At 33.4% G+C, this 17,915-nt stretch overlaps 1 protein-coding gene across 1 annotated transcript; it reads right to left on the bottom strand.

Annotated features, from left to right (window-relative positions):
- Positions 1-321: 321 nt before the first annotated feature.
- LOC102504103 (serine/threonine-protein kinase ULK4-like) lies at positions 322-3,341 on the bottom strand. The gene is given in 3 exon segments (XM_032468130.1): positions 322-1,677; positions 1,680-1,983; positions 3,327-3,341. Coding segments are annotated over 3 exon segments (540 nt in total). The 3' UTR covers positions 322-1,456.
- Between the last annotated feature and the right edge of the window lie 14,574 nt (positions 3,342-17,915).

Raw genomic sequence — 17,915 nt, 5'->3', positions numbered from 1 at the left:
AGCAGCTATGTGAGGTGATGAATGTGTTAACTTGATTGTGGTAATCATGTCACAACACACATATATATAAATTCATCATGTTATATACTTTAAGCATATACAATTGTGTTTGTCAATTATACATCAATAAATCTGGAGAAAAAGAAACCAAACAAAGCCAAAAAAAAAAAAAAAGGCTAGATAATTTCTAAAATAATGTATTATCTTGAACTCCTGAGAGCTGAGAGCTAAGTTCACAGGACAACCAACTAATAAGAAATCTAAGGAAAACAGTTATCTATAAGACATGGTAGAATTCAATCTGGTGCCTACTTGGGGCAATCACTGGGGTGACTGTAAGAAAAACTGAGCTAAATTTTATTTTAGAAATTGCTGAAGACTAACTGGACTTAACAGGAGGATACAGAATACCGGGCAGCTAGAAATGCACAGGAAAAAAGCACCCACTCCTGGTCTAGTCTCCTTTGCTCTCATCACATCTTCATGAGTAGAAAACAGAGAAGGCTCTTCGTTGGGTCAGGTTTAGAGAAGGAAAACACCTTTCACTGCAAGAAAGACATTCAGCATTGCCGGGATTCTTCTCCATTACGGCCAGTATGGAAAGCAGTGACAACAACCAAAACGCCTCATCCAGACACTAAGCAGCAAACTGTCAGCCTCATGAAGGCAGCTGAGCTTCTGCCCCTAACAAGGAAAGCCAAGGGCCATGTGCACGCGCATGTTGCAGTTAACACGTTCACCCGAGAACACACACGTTTTTGTATCTAATTTCACAGGGTCTCATTCCCTCCTAATAAATCCCATCACATTCCCTTGACATACTTACAGAGGCCACAATGTTCACTGATTTTTAACTCTGTCAACGCTGCAGCTGCCAAAGTGAAAGAAATGTTTAAGGCCATCAGTAATATTTTGAACTGAAGCTTTGAATTTCTGTGCTTACTCTGAGAGTCACTCAGAGGCGTTAGAGACAACCAGCCCTCCTCATTTCCCCCTCTTCAGGGCACAGTGGCAGGCACGCAGTCTCCTACATTCTAGTCATGTATCTTTTGATCTACTTGGAACAGACTAACTTACGACCAAATTTGCAGCTATATACTGACCACGGGCCGTGCCAGTTACTTTGCCCAGATATAAAAAGTGTTTGAAAGCTCATACTGAGCAAAACCTATACATAACTGAATGTCAATAAGGTACTTGCCCGTTCTTCTCCAGAGCCAGGGGGCCATTCTGAGCCAGGCTAGAGGAACAGGAGCAGTGGGCCCCACCTCCAAACCCCTGGCGGATGGAGGCCTTAGTGGGGCTCCCCAGGTGCCCTTTCCACTTGCTGCCTGCCCCCTCCTTGGGATGCTGGGGGGCACACACTGAACCGTTCCTGTGTCAAGTGCCTTTGAGATCCAGATCTTTAAACTGTTATGTATTTATTAAAAAAAAAAAAAAAAGACAAAAAAACCCTTCAAACTTCAAAACCTTCAGGATCCTCGTTAGGAAGCAGTGGGATGAGCAGGCTGACTAGGTCTGTCAGGGGCTTGCTGAGCAGCAGCAAGTCTTCGGCGGCAGGAGCGCTCCCTCCTGAGCCGGACTGCGGTGCCTGCAGGGCCAGCCGCACTACCGCGGAGAGGTAGGTCAGCTTGCCGTGCAAAATACGAGGCCGGGAAAACCGCAGCGCGGCGCTGTCTCCTTGCTGTTTTTATTGTCCACGTCCAAGCACTGTGTGGCAGTTTCGGCGAACAGGTGACAGACATGACCAACCAGTCCTTGTTCATAAAGGAGCTTCATCTTTGAATCTTTGCAGGCAACCAGATTGTTGAGCAATGCAATCACACTTTGCATGATGTTACCCAGCATGTTCTCCTGATGTTCCAGAATTACTTCAAAAATGCGTGGGATCAGTTTGCTTTCTTCCACAAGTCTGGTGAAAGACAGGTTGTGTTCTGTCATGGCAACCAGCGGCTTCAGGGAGTACGAGGGTACCGGGGTGGGCTGTGTCAATTGACAGAATGAGTCAAAAATGACCTCAAAATTGACACATGATAATAATAATAACAACAACAATAATAATACACTTTGCAATGTGATATTGAATAGCAAGAGGAAATTATTGTGCAGACACAGGCTCTAATTGTTCAATCTTTTCAAATATAATTTTATTGGGCTTTGAGAGGAAATCATTCAGTAAGTCTTTCAAAGTTAAATTGGAATTTTGAATGTAAATTCCTTAAGTAGGAAAAACATGATTAAACTACCTAATTACATTCTGGTAGTGGATCACAAAGAAAAGGAACTTGAGTTAAAAATCTAAAAATGACTCACTTCAGTGCCCTGGAACAATATTACCAATTTTCTCTCCTTTCTCACTCTGGTTTAATTATATCTGCATAAGTACCCATTAAAAACAAACATCATAAATATTGTTTGATACAGTGAATATGCTTGATGGAAACAGAAATGTCCTCCATTTTCTACGTTATAAATCTCAATTCATTCTTAAAGATTCAGTGCTAATGTCTCTCTGTCCTTAAACTTGCCATGTGTTCTTACTTTACTGGCTCCAGAAGCACTTTATACATAAATATAATTAATTTTTTACCTCATGTCAATAACTGTTTATGAATTTTCTTTATCTTTTCTCCAGCAAGGTATATAGAATATGAAATATAATGAAGTCAGATGTATATAACTTTTATCGGCTTACATTTCTTTATAAAAATGACTTTGAGAGAATATATGAAATAAAAATAATTAAATCAACTGTGGTGATTTTATATGTGTGTTTGTGTGTGTGTGTGTGTGTGTGTGTGTAGCTAGCAATATAATTAGGAAAATTATTGAATATTGGATATTTTAAAAATAACTATTACTAAACTAACCCAGTTGATTATCTTTTTCCAGAAATCGAAAGACTATAAAATAGAATTAGAAGACAATTAAACCAAAATCAAGTATGTAATCTATATACATTCCCACTTAATTACTTATTATGTGTGTATAAATAATGTATATGAGCTATATATATACAAACAGATAGATTTACATAGATACACACATATCTATACATACATGTATAAATAGTGTGTGTGTGTGCGTGTTTGTAATGAAGACACATACATTGTGTTTATGTGTGGTTGAATTGTCCCTCCTCTGGTCAAAATCCTTTCCTGTTTTCTTAAATGGATAATACCTACTGGATTAATGATAACTGTATAATGGTTATCAAAGTGCCCAGTTAGGTAAGCATTTTCACTAAATGAACGGTTGTGTTGGGAAGTTCAGGTCCCCTTTTCTTCTAAGAATTCCAATCAATATTAAGCTGAGTGAGCCATTACCTGACTCTTGGCCATTTTTACCTTTCTTGATTTTTTACTTTCTCTTTCAAATTTTGTTTCTGAGTAAATGGATATTAAAAAATATGGCCTTATGTGTACACATTTAAAATGGGAAAATGGGAAATTTTGACAGCTGATGTAAACCACTGAGACAGCATTTAAATAACCACAAAAATCCTTTAATAGATGGTTAGTCATTCCTGCAAAGATGATTTTTCATTTTGATTCAACACCATAGTTGTTCCCCAAAAAGCCTACCTACATTTCAGAAGTTCTGATGGATTTGGCAGATCATAGAGCATTGTATTATATGAATGGAGGAATATAGTAAATATAGACTATATTTCATTTATTATTTTGTGTAAGTAATTTTAAATAGGTGTGCCTTTTATAGAACATAATTATACTCCAAATATTTGTAGTTTAAAATCATAATTCCTTATGAATTATTCAATAGTAGAAACTGAATAATATTTTTGAAAAGCCAAAAAGAATTTCTCTATAGTTACTTAAATCCAAAATGAGGAAATACATTTCCTTCAAACTTCCTAAATTATTTCATTCTAGGTTAAAAACCAACATGATGAAGTTTATCCCCAAAGGTACTCAGTGGAAAAGTTATAAGCCATGGAAAATGGGGCTTAAATTCAAAGTGCCATCTCAGAAAGCGTAATAAAAATAGATTTTCAGTCTGCCCCAAACACAAATAGTAATGCCATAAAATATGAAATATTGGGAGTATGGTATTGCTATCTTTAATTTTTATAGTGGAGTTTTTCTCAGGTCTTCCCCTATGCTAGAAAATAACCTTACATCCTGTGAAAGTCATCCACTTCTTTTAGCAGACCTGGAAACTTGGATGAGGTCTCAAAACATGTGAATGAAAATATGCAGTGACTTTGAAGTTGGAATACATTGTTGCAATTTATATTACCCTCCCCAAAAGAATTTAAAAAGCCAAATAATTAGAAATCATCATTTGAAATGACCCTTGATGGAATAATCAATCTACATGTAATCAACAAGGGGGGAATTGGAAGGGCCCAGACTGACAGACTTTATTTTATGGCTATAAGAACCTATTTCCTACCATTGGATCATACCTGTCAAGGAGCAACCTCACATGTGGGGGTCAGTGATTCAATCTTGCATCATTTTGCTCTACCTCCTACTTGCAGTGATTCATTGGAATGAAGATTCAGGTAAGATTAAGGGAGTGGGGTTGGATTACATACAGTAGGTATCCTGGATCATGGATTTCTAGACCTATGGCCAGTATGATGATTGTGTGTGCCTGTGTGCATGTTTGTGTGTGTGCATGTGCGTAAACATGTGTTTCCCCTGCTCTATTAGGACATGATTCCATTATTCCTTTGTTGCTGTCATAAATTTCTTTCCATGCAGCACTCATCTGCAAGCCACACTCCCATATGTAACCAAATTAAATTGCCTGTTAATCAGTTCCTTACGACAGGCAGCTACTCTGTCTCATTGCTCTCCTGACACCAATTTTTATAACATAAATCATGATGCTGTATAATTTTTCTATTAACACATATCAATAAACATCCATTAGGCAATGCCCCCAAAAGAGCAATATCAGAGAGTTTCCAAGGTTTCATTCTGTGATAACCATACATGTCAACAGTAATAGCAGCTCTGACGCTATTTACTACAACTAAGTTTGTGATAGAACTCACACTTCTGTTTTATTTTATAGGGACGGGTAAAGTGTGGGAAACTTTAAATCACTAGGACAATCATTTTTGATATTTCCAACATAAGAGTTACCATATGCCAGATATGGGCCCTTATTAAACATCTAACTAATGAATTTTATCAAAAACAATTCTAGTGAATTCCAACAAAAATGATGTTCATTTCTCATGGCCAGTTATGGGAATTTCCTCAACTGTTCTTTAGTAATGCCAACTAGATCAGTAAATTGCAGCCAAAATGATTTTTCAGACCAAGTGAGGCTGACTCTTTCAAATTGTTTTCTAAGCATACTGCAGAAATATCTGCTCTTCATAAAAATAATTTCTCTGGTCAGAGTTTTATATCAAGTATCTGGGGTTATAAAATGTGCACATTGTATCACACACAGCGAAGGCACTGGCCGCCAGAGCCTTTTTGCTGGATTTGCTATGCTCGAGGCCTTATTTTATGTGATCCTGGTATAGGCAGGGGTTTCTGAATAAAGGGCATTCCTTAGGGTAACAACCCCAGGGCCAGTCTGGCACCCAGAGAGAGCTGCACTGAGGTTGCTTCCCTATTCAACATCAGGTTTCCCATAGACCAGTTGGCTCCATGTTTGGAACATAGTAACTAATTTTGTTGTAAATATTGAGAATGGTTTTCAGTAATTTAAAGTCTCCCAGCTTTTAAGATAAAAGGTTATACCTAAAACTAGTTATGACTTAACACAATCAGTATCTATGGATATTTATGATTTTTATGATTTTGTTCTCTCCATCCTGACTCAGTAATAAGGATGTTACTGATGTGGTAGCCTCTTGGACACTTCCAAGACTCCGAATGTCCCGTAAAGTTTGTAAGTTGATTCTAATTCTTCAGTCAGTTTCTATTGTTTCTACAGTCCCAGTGACACTGTTTTGTAGAGATGTCTTAAAGATATAGAAAATTTTTTTCCTTTTAATTTTTAAAAAAATTTACTGATTTATTACCAGGTTGAAAATCCAAATTACAATGAACTGAGAGCCTATACAAAGAAGGTTTGTAAGAATAGGAAATTTTCTCAGAAATTAATATATGGAAATAAGTTTCAATATTTTTGCTTATAGAAAGCATTAAAACACTGCAAGCCTGGATTGTAATGTACCTACTAGAATATGATGGTACAGGTCATTAGCAAGGTTACTTCTGTTCATAAGGATTCTCTAATTTGTCTACCAGTTTTAATCAGGTATAAATGGCAAATAAAATTGTAAGAAATTTGAAGTGTACGTGTGATGATTTGATATACTGGGTTAGAATCCCCCATCTAATTAACATATCTTTCATGTCATATATATATATGACATATATATATATATATGCTGTATGTATAACATTTATATATATGAGGACATTTAAGTTCTATTCTTAGTAAACACTGATGTTGTTTTATTTGTACTCAGTAGTCATTGTTTTTATATCCCTGGAGGCTCAGAGCCTCAGAGAGACTTTCTGGATGTTTTTTCTTCCTTATTTCTACATACAACTATTCACTGCAATAATATAACAAATGTCTTGTTTGTTTGTTTGCTTAAATAGATATCATTTTAGGGCAGTCTAGATTCATAGCAAAATTTGGCAGGAAGTACAGAGGACTCCCACAAACACTTGTCCCCCCAACCCCAGACGTAGAATCTCCCCCACTATCAACAATCCACATCAGAGTGGTTAATTTATTACAATTGATGAACCTATATTGACACACAAACATTATTCAATGCTCTTAGTTTACATTACGGTTCATTCTGGTGTTGTAATCACTGTGCGTTTTTACGAATGTGTAAAGATATATACTCATCTTTGTAGCATTGTGCAGAATAGCGTCGCTGTCCTAAAAAAGTCTTCGTATTCCACCTATTATCTTTTCTTCCCCCGCAACCCCTGACAATCACTAAACCTTTATGTCTCCATAGTTTTGCCTCTTCTGGAATGTCATATGGATGAAATCACACAGAATTCTTTCCAGATTGACTTCTTGGACTTAGAATTATGCATTTCAGGTTTCCTCCACGTCTTTTCATGGGATGGTAGTACACTTCTTTTTACTGCTAAATAGCATTCCATTGTCTGGATGTTCCACAGTTAATTTATTCACCTACCAAAAGACATATTTGCTTCCAAGTTTTGGCCATTCTGGATAAAGCCACAACAAATATTCATCACAGGTTTTTATGAGAACATAAGTTTTCAGCTCATTTCAGTAAGTACCAAGAAATGCGATGGCTGGATCACACGGTAAGAGTATGTGTAGTTTTGCAAGAAACTGCCAAACTGTCTTCCAATGTGGCTGCTCTACCTTGCACTCCCACCGGCAGTGAATGAGGCTCCCTGCTGCTACACATCCTTATCAGCACAATTTGCAGTATCCAGGTTTGTTCAAGATAATCACTAGGGTTCTTCTAAGAGAGAGGCAAGAGGGTCAGAAGTGAAGAAAAACACGTCATGATGGGAAGCAGAGGGCGGAGTGATGCGGACAGAGTCTGAGGAATGCAGGCAGCTGCTGGATGCTGGACAGTGCACAGGACAGACTCTCCTCCAGAGCCTCCACGGCTCTGCTGAAAGCTTCGTTTCATCCTTCTGACTGTGAGATGGTGAGAAGTCTAGCAGTTTGTTTTAAGACCCTGAGCCTGTGTTGATTTGTTGCAGCAGCAGCAGTAGGAAAGTAACACCACCAGTGAATTTCAAAGCTGGGTGACATCTGTGATTGGTGAGCCCGCTGCACAGGACAGCCCTCTTTACCAGTCATTGTATTTCCACTAAATGTCATAGAGATTACTTACCAAAAAAAAACTTATTTGGCATCTTAAGAAGTCTTGAAATTATATCACTTTTTAATATATTTCTTAATATGCAAAATCAAGTATACTCTGCCCGTGAGTACATGTGTGTTTGTGTGTATATGTATACACTTTTGTTTTAAAAAATAACCCATGTCTCACCGTGGCAGGGACGTGAGTCTAGTAATTTTATCATTTCTTATTTCCAGTGTTACTTCCTCTATTTTCACAGATATTTGTCTCTCCATGGTAACTTCAATTCCTTATTTTCTGAACCTAACATACTCTGGTCAAAGTTTTAAGAGTAAGAAGACACCAAAATTCCCATGATTATAAAATAGATTTAATTGACTGCATGTATAGAGTTGTGAAGAAAGATTAAATTAATTTTCTCACTTTATTTATTACATTTTCACCTAGAAATAGGTCTAAAACTATCTTTTGGAGTCAAGCTTTTCAATTTGGCATCATTTTTACATAAGCTCTTCAAATCATTTTTTATACCCAAATCCTCTATAATGTGGGAGTTGGTGCTTATAAAATATTTATTAAGTGAAAATATTTGCTGGAAATTTTAAATCTAAATAAATGTTTTTGAATGCTATTATATAATACAGAGATGGTAGGAAAGTTTGCAGCCTATGCAGTGTAGAATTTATCCTGTAGCGAACATTAGTGGGCCACAATGTAGCAAACTCATATTTATACACAGTCTGCAGTTCATGCTTGATAATGGGTGTATTTTCACAGTCACACCATTCTTATTTTATTTGAAGCAACCAGAATTCTTTCAAAATTTTAAATTTCTGAAATATTTGCATTGTTTTAAAGAGACATGCATCCTTCTCAGGCCTTGAGGAAAAGAGTAAATCCTATTTTTCCTTTACTCCCTATCTGGATGTCTGGGGTAATTTTGCTTCAATCGCCACTTTGAAAGTAAGAGGTCTTGTCATTCCCTTCCATCCGCTGAAAGCAATGAAGCATTACAATTCTCTGTCCATCCTATTAATAGATTTGCAACTGAAGCAAAAGAAATTTAAGGCCTTTCACAGATCTTGGAGAATTTTACAACAGTATCACCAGCAAAATCCCCTAGAAAATAGCACACAAAGCATAACATACTTTTTGATATGATAGGAAATTTAGAGTGCTTATCAAACTCTTTATACTGATATAGTGTTCTTTTTTTCTTTTTCAAGCTACAGCACAATGGATAATGCTCTTTTACTCATATTTTGAAATTAAGAGGAAATGTTTTAAACTGACAACATTAAGAGAACAAGTGAACATTTTAATAAAGAACATATAATTTGAAGTGAATAAAAATTTCCTTTGGAATTCTATCCCATGAATGTAGAATAATTATTATTTTCAAAATAAAAATTTATAGGGAGGAATAGTGATTGTCAATTATATCAATTAGTTCTTTTTCTTTACTGTAATTTCTCAAATTTACATTCAAACATATCAACCAATCTTTTTAAAGCTTGGACTTAATATAATTATGGAAAGTACCTAAATAACTTGCTTCTTAGATTGGCTCTGCAGATTCCAACTAAGCCAACTGCCTGCTATACACTACTGAAGATGGAATAGTGACATAAATAGAGACCAAGTTATGTTGCTCCACTTGTAAGCAGGACATTTACAAATTACGCAGGCTAGTGGGTATTTTATTTTCTCTCCTACATTTGTTCTACACTCTCACTAGCTAAACCTTAGCTTTCCGTGGGATAGGATTAAATCTGATCCACAATCCTAAGGGTGGTCTCTAAGGGGCTGAATCTGGGGCTATCAATCCAGGATGTGGCAGCAGAGTATTTGAAAAAAAATTTTTTTTTTTAATATTCAGGTTTGGGAATTTGATTGAGTAGATCTAGGAGGAGATTCCCAGCATCAACATGCTTTTAACGTCTGTATAGGATTCTAATATAAAACCAACATTGAAAACCACTGAATTAAACTATTTGATCGAATCCCATCAATCTTGTCAGGGTGATTGGTTCGGTATATACCTTCTTAAAGGAAACAGTGGAATAAGATGCATTATTCAGCATGCAAATTTTGATACAAGAGTAAGTATCATGTGGAATTGAGAACATTGGTAAGTCTGGAGCACAAATTGTCTTTCCTCCTCTTAAAAGTTTGGAGTATAAATATAGTACATAAAATTGCTTCAGTCACTTCGAGGATGAAGCCAGCCCAAGGAGTGATCAAATTCCAAGAGGATCACAGAAATGTTGATTTAGTCTTGATTATGCATCACTTGCAATATATCCAACCTTAATTATTTGCAGTTAAGCCTATAACAAAAACCCTTTTCTTTTTTGATTGAATTTGAGTTAACATTCTAGTACATCAAATTTACTCAACTGATATAAAAATAGAAGTCTTTTAGACCTTGCCTTGTCATTTAATATTGCTTCTAATTATGTTTTTAGTCTTGTGCATTATGTTCATTCTTAATTATAAACTGTATCCTATTCCTTCATGAGGACTGCTATATTTAATCTAGCCGGAAAAGGAAAGTATGTAAATAGAGTAGAAAATAACACTCCATGGTAGTATGAAAATATCTCAAAGTAAAACAGAAGAATCCCCTCCATGGTCAGAAGAGAAAAAAACATAGACACAGGACAAGATTGTACACCACTGCTGCTATTATTCACCAGAATATCTTTTATTTGATCTGTGCCATGGAAAAAAACATAATTATAAATATTGGAAGTTAAGTTACACACTTATAAATGATTTCTTACATCAAATTAACTATAATGTTATTTTAATTAAATACATTGCTCTTGAAAATATCTAGGTATAAAATAAATACTGAAAATAATTACCTTTCTATGTAAGCAACTAGGTAATGTAACACAGTACAAAGTAAAACAAATTTTAAAAATGTAAAATTGTTCATTATATGTAAGAGAATTTTAAAATATTTTATATACGCAAGGAAGTATATGATGAAATCGTAGAAGCTTTAGGAAAATTTTTTCTTTTTCATTTTGGGAAGTTTTACATAAGATCAGAAAATAATTTATAATAAAATATATTGTGTGATTTTTACATGCTGTCAAAACTATCTAGAAAAAAATAAGTAAAATTAAATTGAAATAAAATACTTACTAGAAATAGATCCAAACCTTACTGTTGCCAAGCCTTATTGAGATGTGTTCAAAAGATATCAAGAAATACTTCAGGAAAAATAATAGCTATATCTAGAACTTAACACTAGTCATTTTCGTGATAAGATGTAGATTCCCTAATAAGAGACTATTTTCACATGTGGAAATCACAATATCTATAATTATTAAATAAATAAGGAACACACTAAAGTTTTCAGGAAATAGATACTCTCTTACACTGCTGGCAAAAGTCTCTTCAAAATAAAATAGAGTAGAGTGAGACAACTGATGATATATATATATACATATGTGTATTAAATAATACAAGTTAGGTATATTCTTTGACTTTTTGTTCTATTCATTATACTATGCTTTACCATGTACTCACTCACACATGCACCCATGCATGTGATTTCTCTTTGAGTTTAGATTATACATGATTTATTTTTATGATTGAGTCATATTTTTGGAATTATCTATAGTATCATATTATTAACTTGTATTCAGAATAAGCTATAAAAAGGAATTCTTTCTTTCCTTGGACTCCCACTAGAATCTACCTTCAAATTATATTTGATTCCATTCTCTTCATTTTCACTCTTTCTCTCTTAATCTGAGCTCCTATTATTTTTAATTTAGATAGCAGTTAAGCTCCTTACCTCCTTTGTCATCTCTTCTGAACTTTCAATTAATTTCTGAGACTCTCATCTGTTCAACATACTTTTGGAAGCCTGGTAAATCAGACAGATAAGGTCCCTGGCTTCATGAAATTTACCATTCCATGATTCAGACAATAAACAGGTAAACAGTTTCAAAACACAGAAAAAATTGATAAACAGATGTAAAATTACACACTGAGTAATATGCTATGAATTTAACCAAAAAAGATTCTAAAATGGATATTAAAAAGTCATGTCAAATAAAAAGAAATTTAGTGAAGGACATAATATAAGCCTTGAAAGATGGAAAGACAAAAAATATAGGCAGACTTATGATCAATGAATTCCAAGTACGTGAAACAGTATGCCTATTGTCTTTCAGTCCTAAAAGCACTAGTATACTCAGGAGTTAGTTTGTTTAGAAATTAATGAGTACAAGAATGAGTAGTCTTTGATATATTTAGAAAAGTAAACAATGGCAGAATATGCAGGGTTTGTTAGGCTACTGTAAAGGAGACTAAATTTTTCCTAAAGCAATGAAAAATCTTTAAGTATTTAGGGGTTGGCATGATACCATTCTTATGTTTTAACAAATCACTTCCTAACCCAAGAAAATATAATTACAATTTTATTAATTTTCTTGTTAAACAACATGAATTTTTTGTGTATATTACTCACTTTCTTATGCTTTGATCTTTACATCATTCTTGGAAATCATTGCTTTTAACAGAATGAACTTTTTAGACGAGTGTCATTATTTGGTTTTTATTTTGCTATGGCTTTTTTGTTTGCTTTTATGAATTTGACATTAATGCTTTTGATCTGTGGACAAAAATGTCTCCTGTTGTAATGTTTAGCTTTATATTGGTTTTGATTTTGTTAATCCTTTTTCAGGATATTCATATTAAACAGGTGGCTTGAAAAGTAACATACATTGGTTATGTTAACTATTCTTCTACCTTCCTTGATACTTTATACGTTATATAGTATAATTTTCTAAGTAGCTTTCTATAAAGCAAGTAGTATACACATTCATTCTATGAGGACTTTATTCCAGACCTTCTGTTTTCTAACATTATGAACACATATTAAGTTGTGTAATTGTCTTTTTTTTTTTCACTACATTGGTTTTTGTATTTGGATACAGTATACTAAAATTTTCACTAGAATATAAATTAGAGCTTTTATTTGGTAAAAATATATTTCCTGTGGCAACTGTGTTTTACTGAAGATCGTTTACCTTGAAATGAAAATTACAGAATGTCTAAGATAAAATGAGAATGAATTACTATGTGTTATGAATTGTAGTATATGGTTAAATCAATAGCTTTAAATAGTTATAAAGCCAAAATAGAAATAATTAAATTTAGAAAAATTTTAAAAAGAAAAATAAATTTTTAAAAAGAAAAATAAAAACTTAAAGATTTAAATATAGGAGAATGGCATAAAAATAAATATCCTATTAAATAAAATTTTAGTGTTTTATTAATCACAAAAACATGAAAAACAATTTTAATTATTTGTACAGAATTGGTGCTCCACAAAAAGTATGAAAGTAAAATTTTGACAGTTTCTGAGACTATAAATAGTATTTTATTAATGTTTTTATTTTAATATGTGTGATACAGCTACAAAAATGAAATGGAATAAAATATTTTGAGATAAAATGTCAACAGTTTGGTCACACTTACCATTTCAATTTATCTAAAATAAAACACCTATGTTGACTAGAATATATCTTGTACCATTTTATGCTTTTTTAAAAAAATTAAACACACATACACAATATTATAGAAGAAAATTAAAATTTTAATGGGACAGACCACTACAACACAAAAAACTATTAGAATTATGTATTTTATACATACCTGGAACTAGCTGTCACTCAATCTATAACTTCCAAGGAATGAAGGATTATAACCACAGTAAGGAAATTCTTGTGGAATTAGGTATGGCTATTTTAAGCCCCATGAAAATAAACTGGATGGTTTGTAAGGGTTAGACGAGAAGGCAAAATATCCACAGGAGCTGTAACTCCTAAGACATCACACTGATAAAGATTTCCCATAAATCCTCTGAACCATGGCTGTTCCAATCAAGAGAGTAACAGCCACCCTCTAAGGTGTCACGAGGTTGTAAAGAGCTCAGCCGTCCTATGAACCATATCCACTTGTTTTATGGGGAACATGTTTCAATACTTGCTTTATGGGATTTATGAGCATATAAATAGGAAGATACTATATTAGTGCAAAATAAGTGCAGTAACAGAGATATTTTAATATTAAATTATGCAAAAACCTCCTCTAATCTACTTATGTAAAATAATACATCTACCTCTTAACTCTGAAAAATATTAACTAAACACATTTCTTAATGCCTGTTATGCATACTCCCTATATAGTTCTACATTAATCTGTTTTCTCAAAACATTTGATAGAAATATATATTGTAAATTCAGTAATTAATAGTTTTAACTTTTTTCCCACAGCTATTAGAAGTAATGTCTCTTAAGAAACTATCATTATTTTAAAAAATTTACACATAGACTTAGACTTTGAAATCAACAAGCATTTATAATCAGTAACATTTATTGATGCTTTTACATAATCTGATTGATTTAATTTTACTTTTTAACCTTTATAGTGATACCATTTGATTCATATTTACTATTGTTGACAAATTAATCTTATCAGAAGAAATCCTTTTTTCCATGTGTAAAATGACCTCATTGAAAAAAATAATTGATTTCATTTTGTGAATAAAATACTTCTGACAAGAGATAAAGATAATTAACTGAATAGTAATTTTTCAGTCAGTATATGGGCTAAATTATATATGATACATACTTGAGTTTTACCTGACATTGTACCAGTCATGCTCAAGATTTAAATATTTATCTTCTTAATCAAATTATAAAATTTTCTTTTGGTCAAAATCTACTTTGAAAAATGTTTACATTTTTGCCTACTGAAGGTAGCAGTTACATCAAACATTGCAAAATCACCTACCCCATTAAAATGTATTTTGTTTCTATAAACAAATTGTATATTTAACTATTAATTTTTAAAAACTTCATAAAATAAGTAGTATTTTGAAAATGTCAATCCATGTTAAATTTCATCATACTTAACAGCTGAAGGATGCATCGCCAATCAGGTGAGGATGGAGGAAGAAGTGCATCCAGATAGAATAGCATGTGCAATGGTACTGAGGTGTGTGCTGGCAATTCAAACGATGGAAATAAGAGTTAAATCCTACAGAGCAAGGGAAGATGTGGTAGAGAATGAACCTGGAAGGTAACAGTGTTAACATTCTGAGCCATGCTAAAGGGTTGATCTTACAAATACAGTCTCCTATAATATTATTTAATATTTATGCATTTACCTATGTGGAAAAATTGCACATAATATGAAATTTGATTCATGTTGAAGAATGATTTACATAATTTACATGCAGTAAAAGAACAAAAGAACATCCATAAATGAATGACATATTAACAATGTGAGATTTAGCTGAACTCAGGAGAACATTTAAGAACATTTCACTCTTCATATTTGCATGTTAAAGAGTCATGGCCTGGGTAATTCCTGATACCCATAGAATCAGGGGAACTTTAAATAAAATAAGTTGTCTTAAGTGTGAACTGCTAAACTCCCTGCTTTTGTGATCTTGTATCGGTATTGCCCCAGGATCCTGGGAATCACAATGTGTACCTAGGGTGGATTAGGGTGGACAGTGAGTCACTTTGGGGCTAATCTCATAGGTATCTAGAAGTTACGGGTTTGAAATGCTTCAATTTTTAAATCATATAACCAAGCACAAACAGGCATGACATTTCAGTGATATTTCAGAAATGAATTTATTATATTACAGCTGTTGCTCAGCTGGTAAAACATTTCAAGAACTTCTTTAAATAATAATTTGAAATTTTCTATCTAATAAATCAACCTGAAACATCAACATTTTGTGAATATTTGTATTTATATATTTTTCATCAATGTGGCATTCTTAATGAGATGAATGATGGACTAAACAACTAGTTTTATTATTAATCTTTCACTCTGGCATCCCATTCTATTTATTTCAATTATAATACTTCATGGATATTATGAATTCTTCATATAATATATTAGCTTATGTATTTTTGACAAGACAAATTTTGCTGTAAAGAAGATACTATTATGATGAGACTTTCTTAAGCTGAGGACATAAATTATGACATAAATATATATTTTTAAAAGTAAATTTAAAATTGCTTACTTTGATTGGTCATTCTTAAGACAATGTATTTACTAGCTTTTAAGATAGTAAAACATAATTTATGGATTGCCCAATGTAATTAAATGAAACAGTTCAATATTTATAGAATGCATATGTCTTTCATGGTGACATGAAATTTAGCGACAACAGAAAAAATCGAACACAAACTATTTATTGCTATTTATTAAAACAATAAGCATTTAAATAAGACTACAAAAAATGAAGTGACTACATTTGCCCCTATGACTGTCTTTTCTGGCTTGTAGAAATTTCCTTTTTTCTCAATGATTTCACCTTTTTTGTGCATGGAAAATATGAATACAAAAGGATAGATTCTTGTGAAATGAAAATAATTTCAGTAAAGTAAATCATTTCAAATATGATATACATTTATGTTTGTATTTAATGAATCATTAATTTCTTCCATCATTGCTATTACTTAACATTGTATCATTAAGACAAATGGATTAAGATAATCAAAACAAATATGAAGTCATACCAACAGAGAGAAATGTATATAAGCATTATTTGTTATATAAGTCATTATTACTTATATAAGAACAAAAAAACAGAAGAAACTATCACAAATTTATTAAAATCACAAAGCAGGGAAGCTATTACAAATCTTAAAATTGCAAAGGAAGCTTGCAATCATGGTAAATGGGGAAAATGACCACAATTCACATTTCTGTCCATGGCCCTTTACAGTGTGGCTTTTTGTAGCTCTTCCAATGAATAGGTTGGGCATATTTTCTTGCTTCCTGAGTCATGACATGGTCAGATAACTAGATTTGACCAATGACTCAAGAGCAAATGTGGTATCTGCAGAGACTTGAAAAGCATTTGCACATTTGATTGGTTATCTCTTTTTACTCTTCGGCTAGCTTGTTGTATGATCCAGGAGAGGTACAGAGCAAAGGCATATGTTTATGCCTTAGCATATTAATCATAGTAGTTTTCAATTCAGTCTGATAATTCCAACAACCTTGGCATAACTGAGTCTGGTTCTGATGATTGTTCTGTCTCTTTGAAATGTTCTTTTGCCTCTTAGTGTGAGTATTTGAATCAGTAGACTGAGTAAAGTAGCTTATCCTTACCAAGGGGAGTGGACATCATCCAACTTGTTGAAGGATTGAACAGAACAAAAAGGAGAAGGAAGGGTGAATCTCTTCCTCTGTTCTAGTTAAGACATCCATTTTCTCCTGCACTTGGACACTGGCACTCCTGGTTCTTGGGCTTTGGATGAAGACTGGGATATACACCATCCATCCTCATTTTCAAATTTATGTCAAAATGTTTAGGCAAGACAGTCATGCTTACCTTGCCAAACCTCTTTCTTAAATTCAACTAACTCTAATAGACAAGTTTTATAAAGAAATTGCTCTTTGTATTCTTTCATCAATGAAAATTTCTGATAAAATTTAAATAAGTAACTTTGATTTGCTTGGATGGCTTCTAGTTGGAACATGTAAAATATATAAAATATACTTGAGAAATTGTTCTCTGTGTACCACTATTATTTCCATGTATGAATTTTATTAAACTAATTAGTTTAAGAGATAACATAAATCAACATTTCAACATTTTGAGTTCACAATTCTCTTTTCAATCTTATCTGTTTTTAATCAATGACACGAAGGTTTTATACTTTTAAATAGTAGTCCCTGTGTTTAGCCTGAATGAAAAGGGCTAAGCCAGTGAGAGTTAAGTCAGCTCTCCTCTTTATCACTTCCTTTGGAAACTGATCAACCTCTGGCTAGAAATTTGAAGATTATCAGTCACTGAAGGATCAAAGTAGCCTTGGATCACTCTCCATTCCCAGCGTTAGCATCCTGACTGATCCTCTCATAGACAGTAGAAGCCATCTTTCATTACTTTACCTGTATAGCATCAATTCCAATTGTCTTCCCATTGGAAAACCTTAGGCATTTTTACTGCTTTTAGGAGTGCTGGAATTAAACACTGGATGATACTTAGAAGTGACCATGGAGTGACAAATCTGGACTCACTGGAGGTCCCTCTCAACTG

The sequence above is a fragment of the Camelus ferus genome, chromosome 3 (genome assembly GCF_009834535.1).
Source record: "Camelus ferus isolate YT-003-E chromosome 3, BCGSAC_Cfer_1.0, whole genome shotgun sequence".
NCBI classification, from domain to species: Eukaryota; Metazoa; Chordata; class Mammalia; order Artiodactyla; family Camelidae; genus Camelus; species Camelus ferus.
The sequence above is the reverse complement of the archived record's forward strand: the minus strand, read 5'-3'. Positions and strand labels throughout refer to the sequence as shown.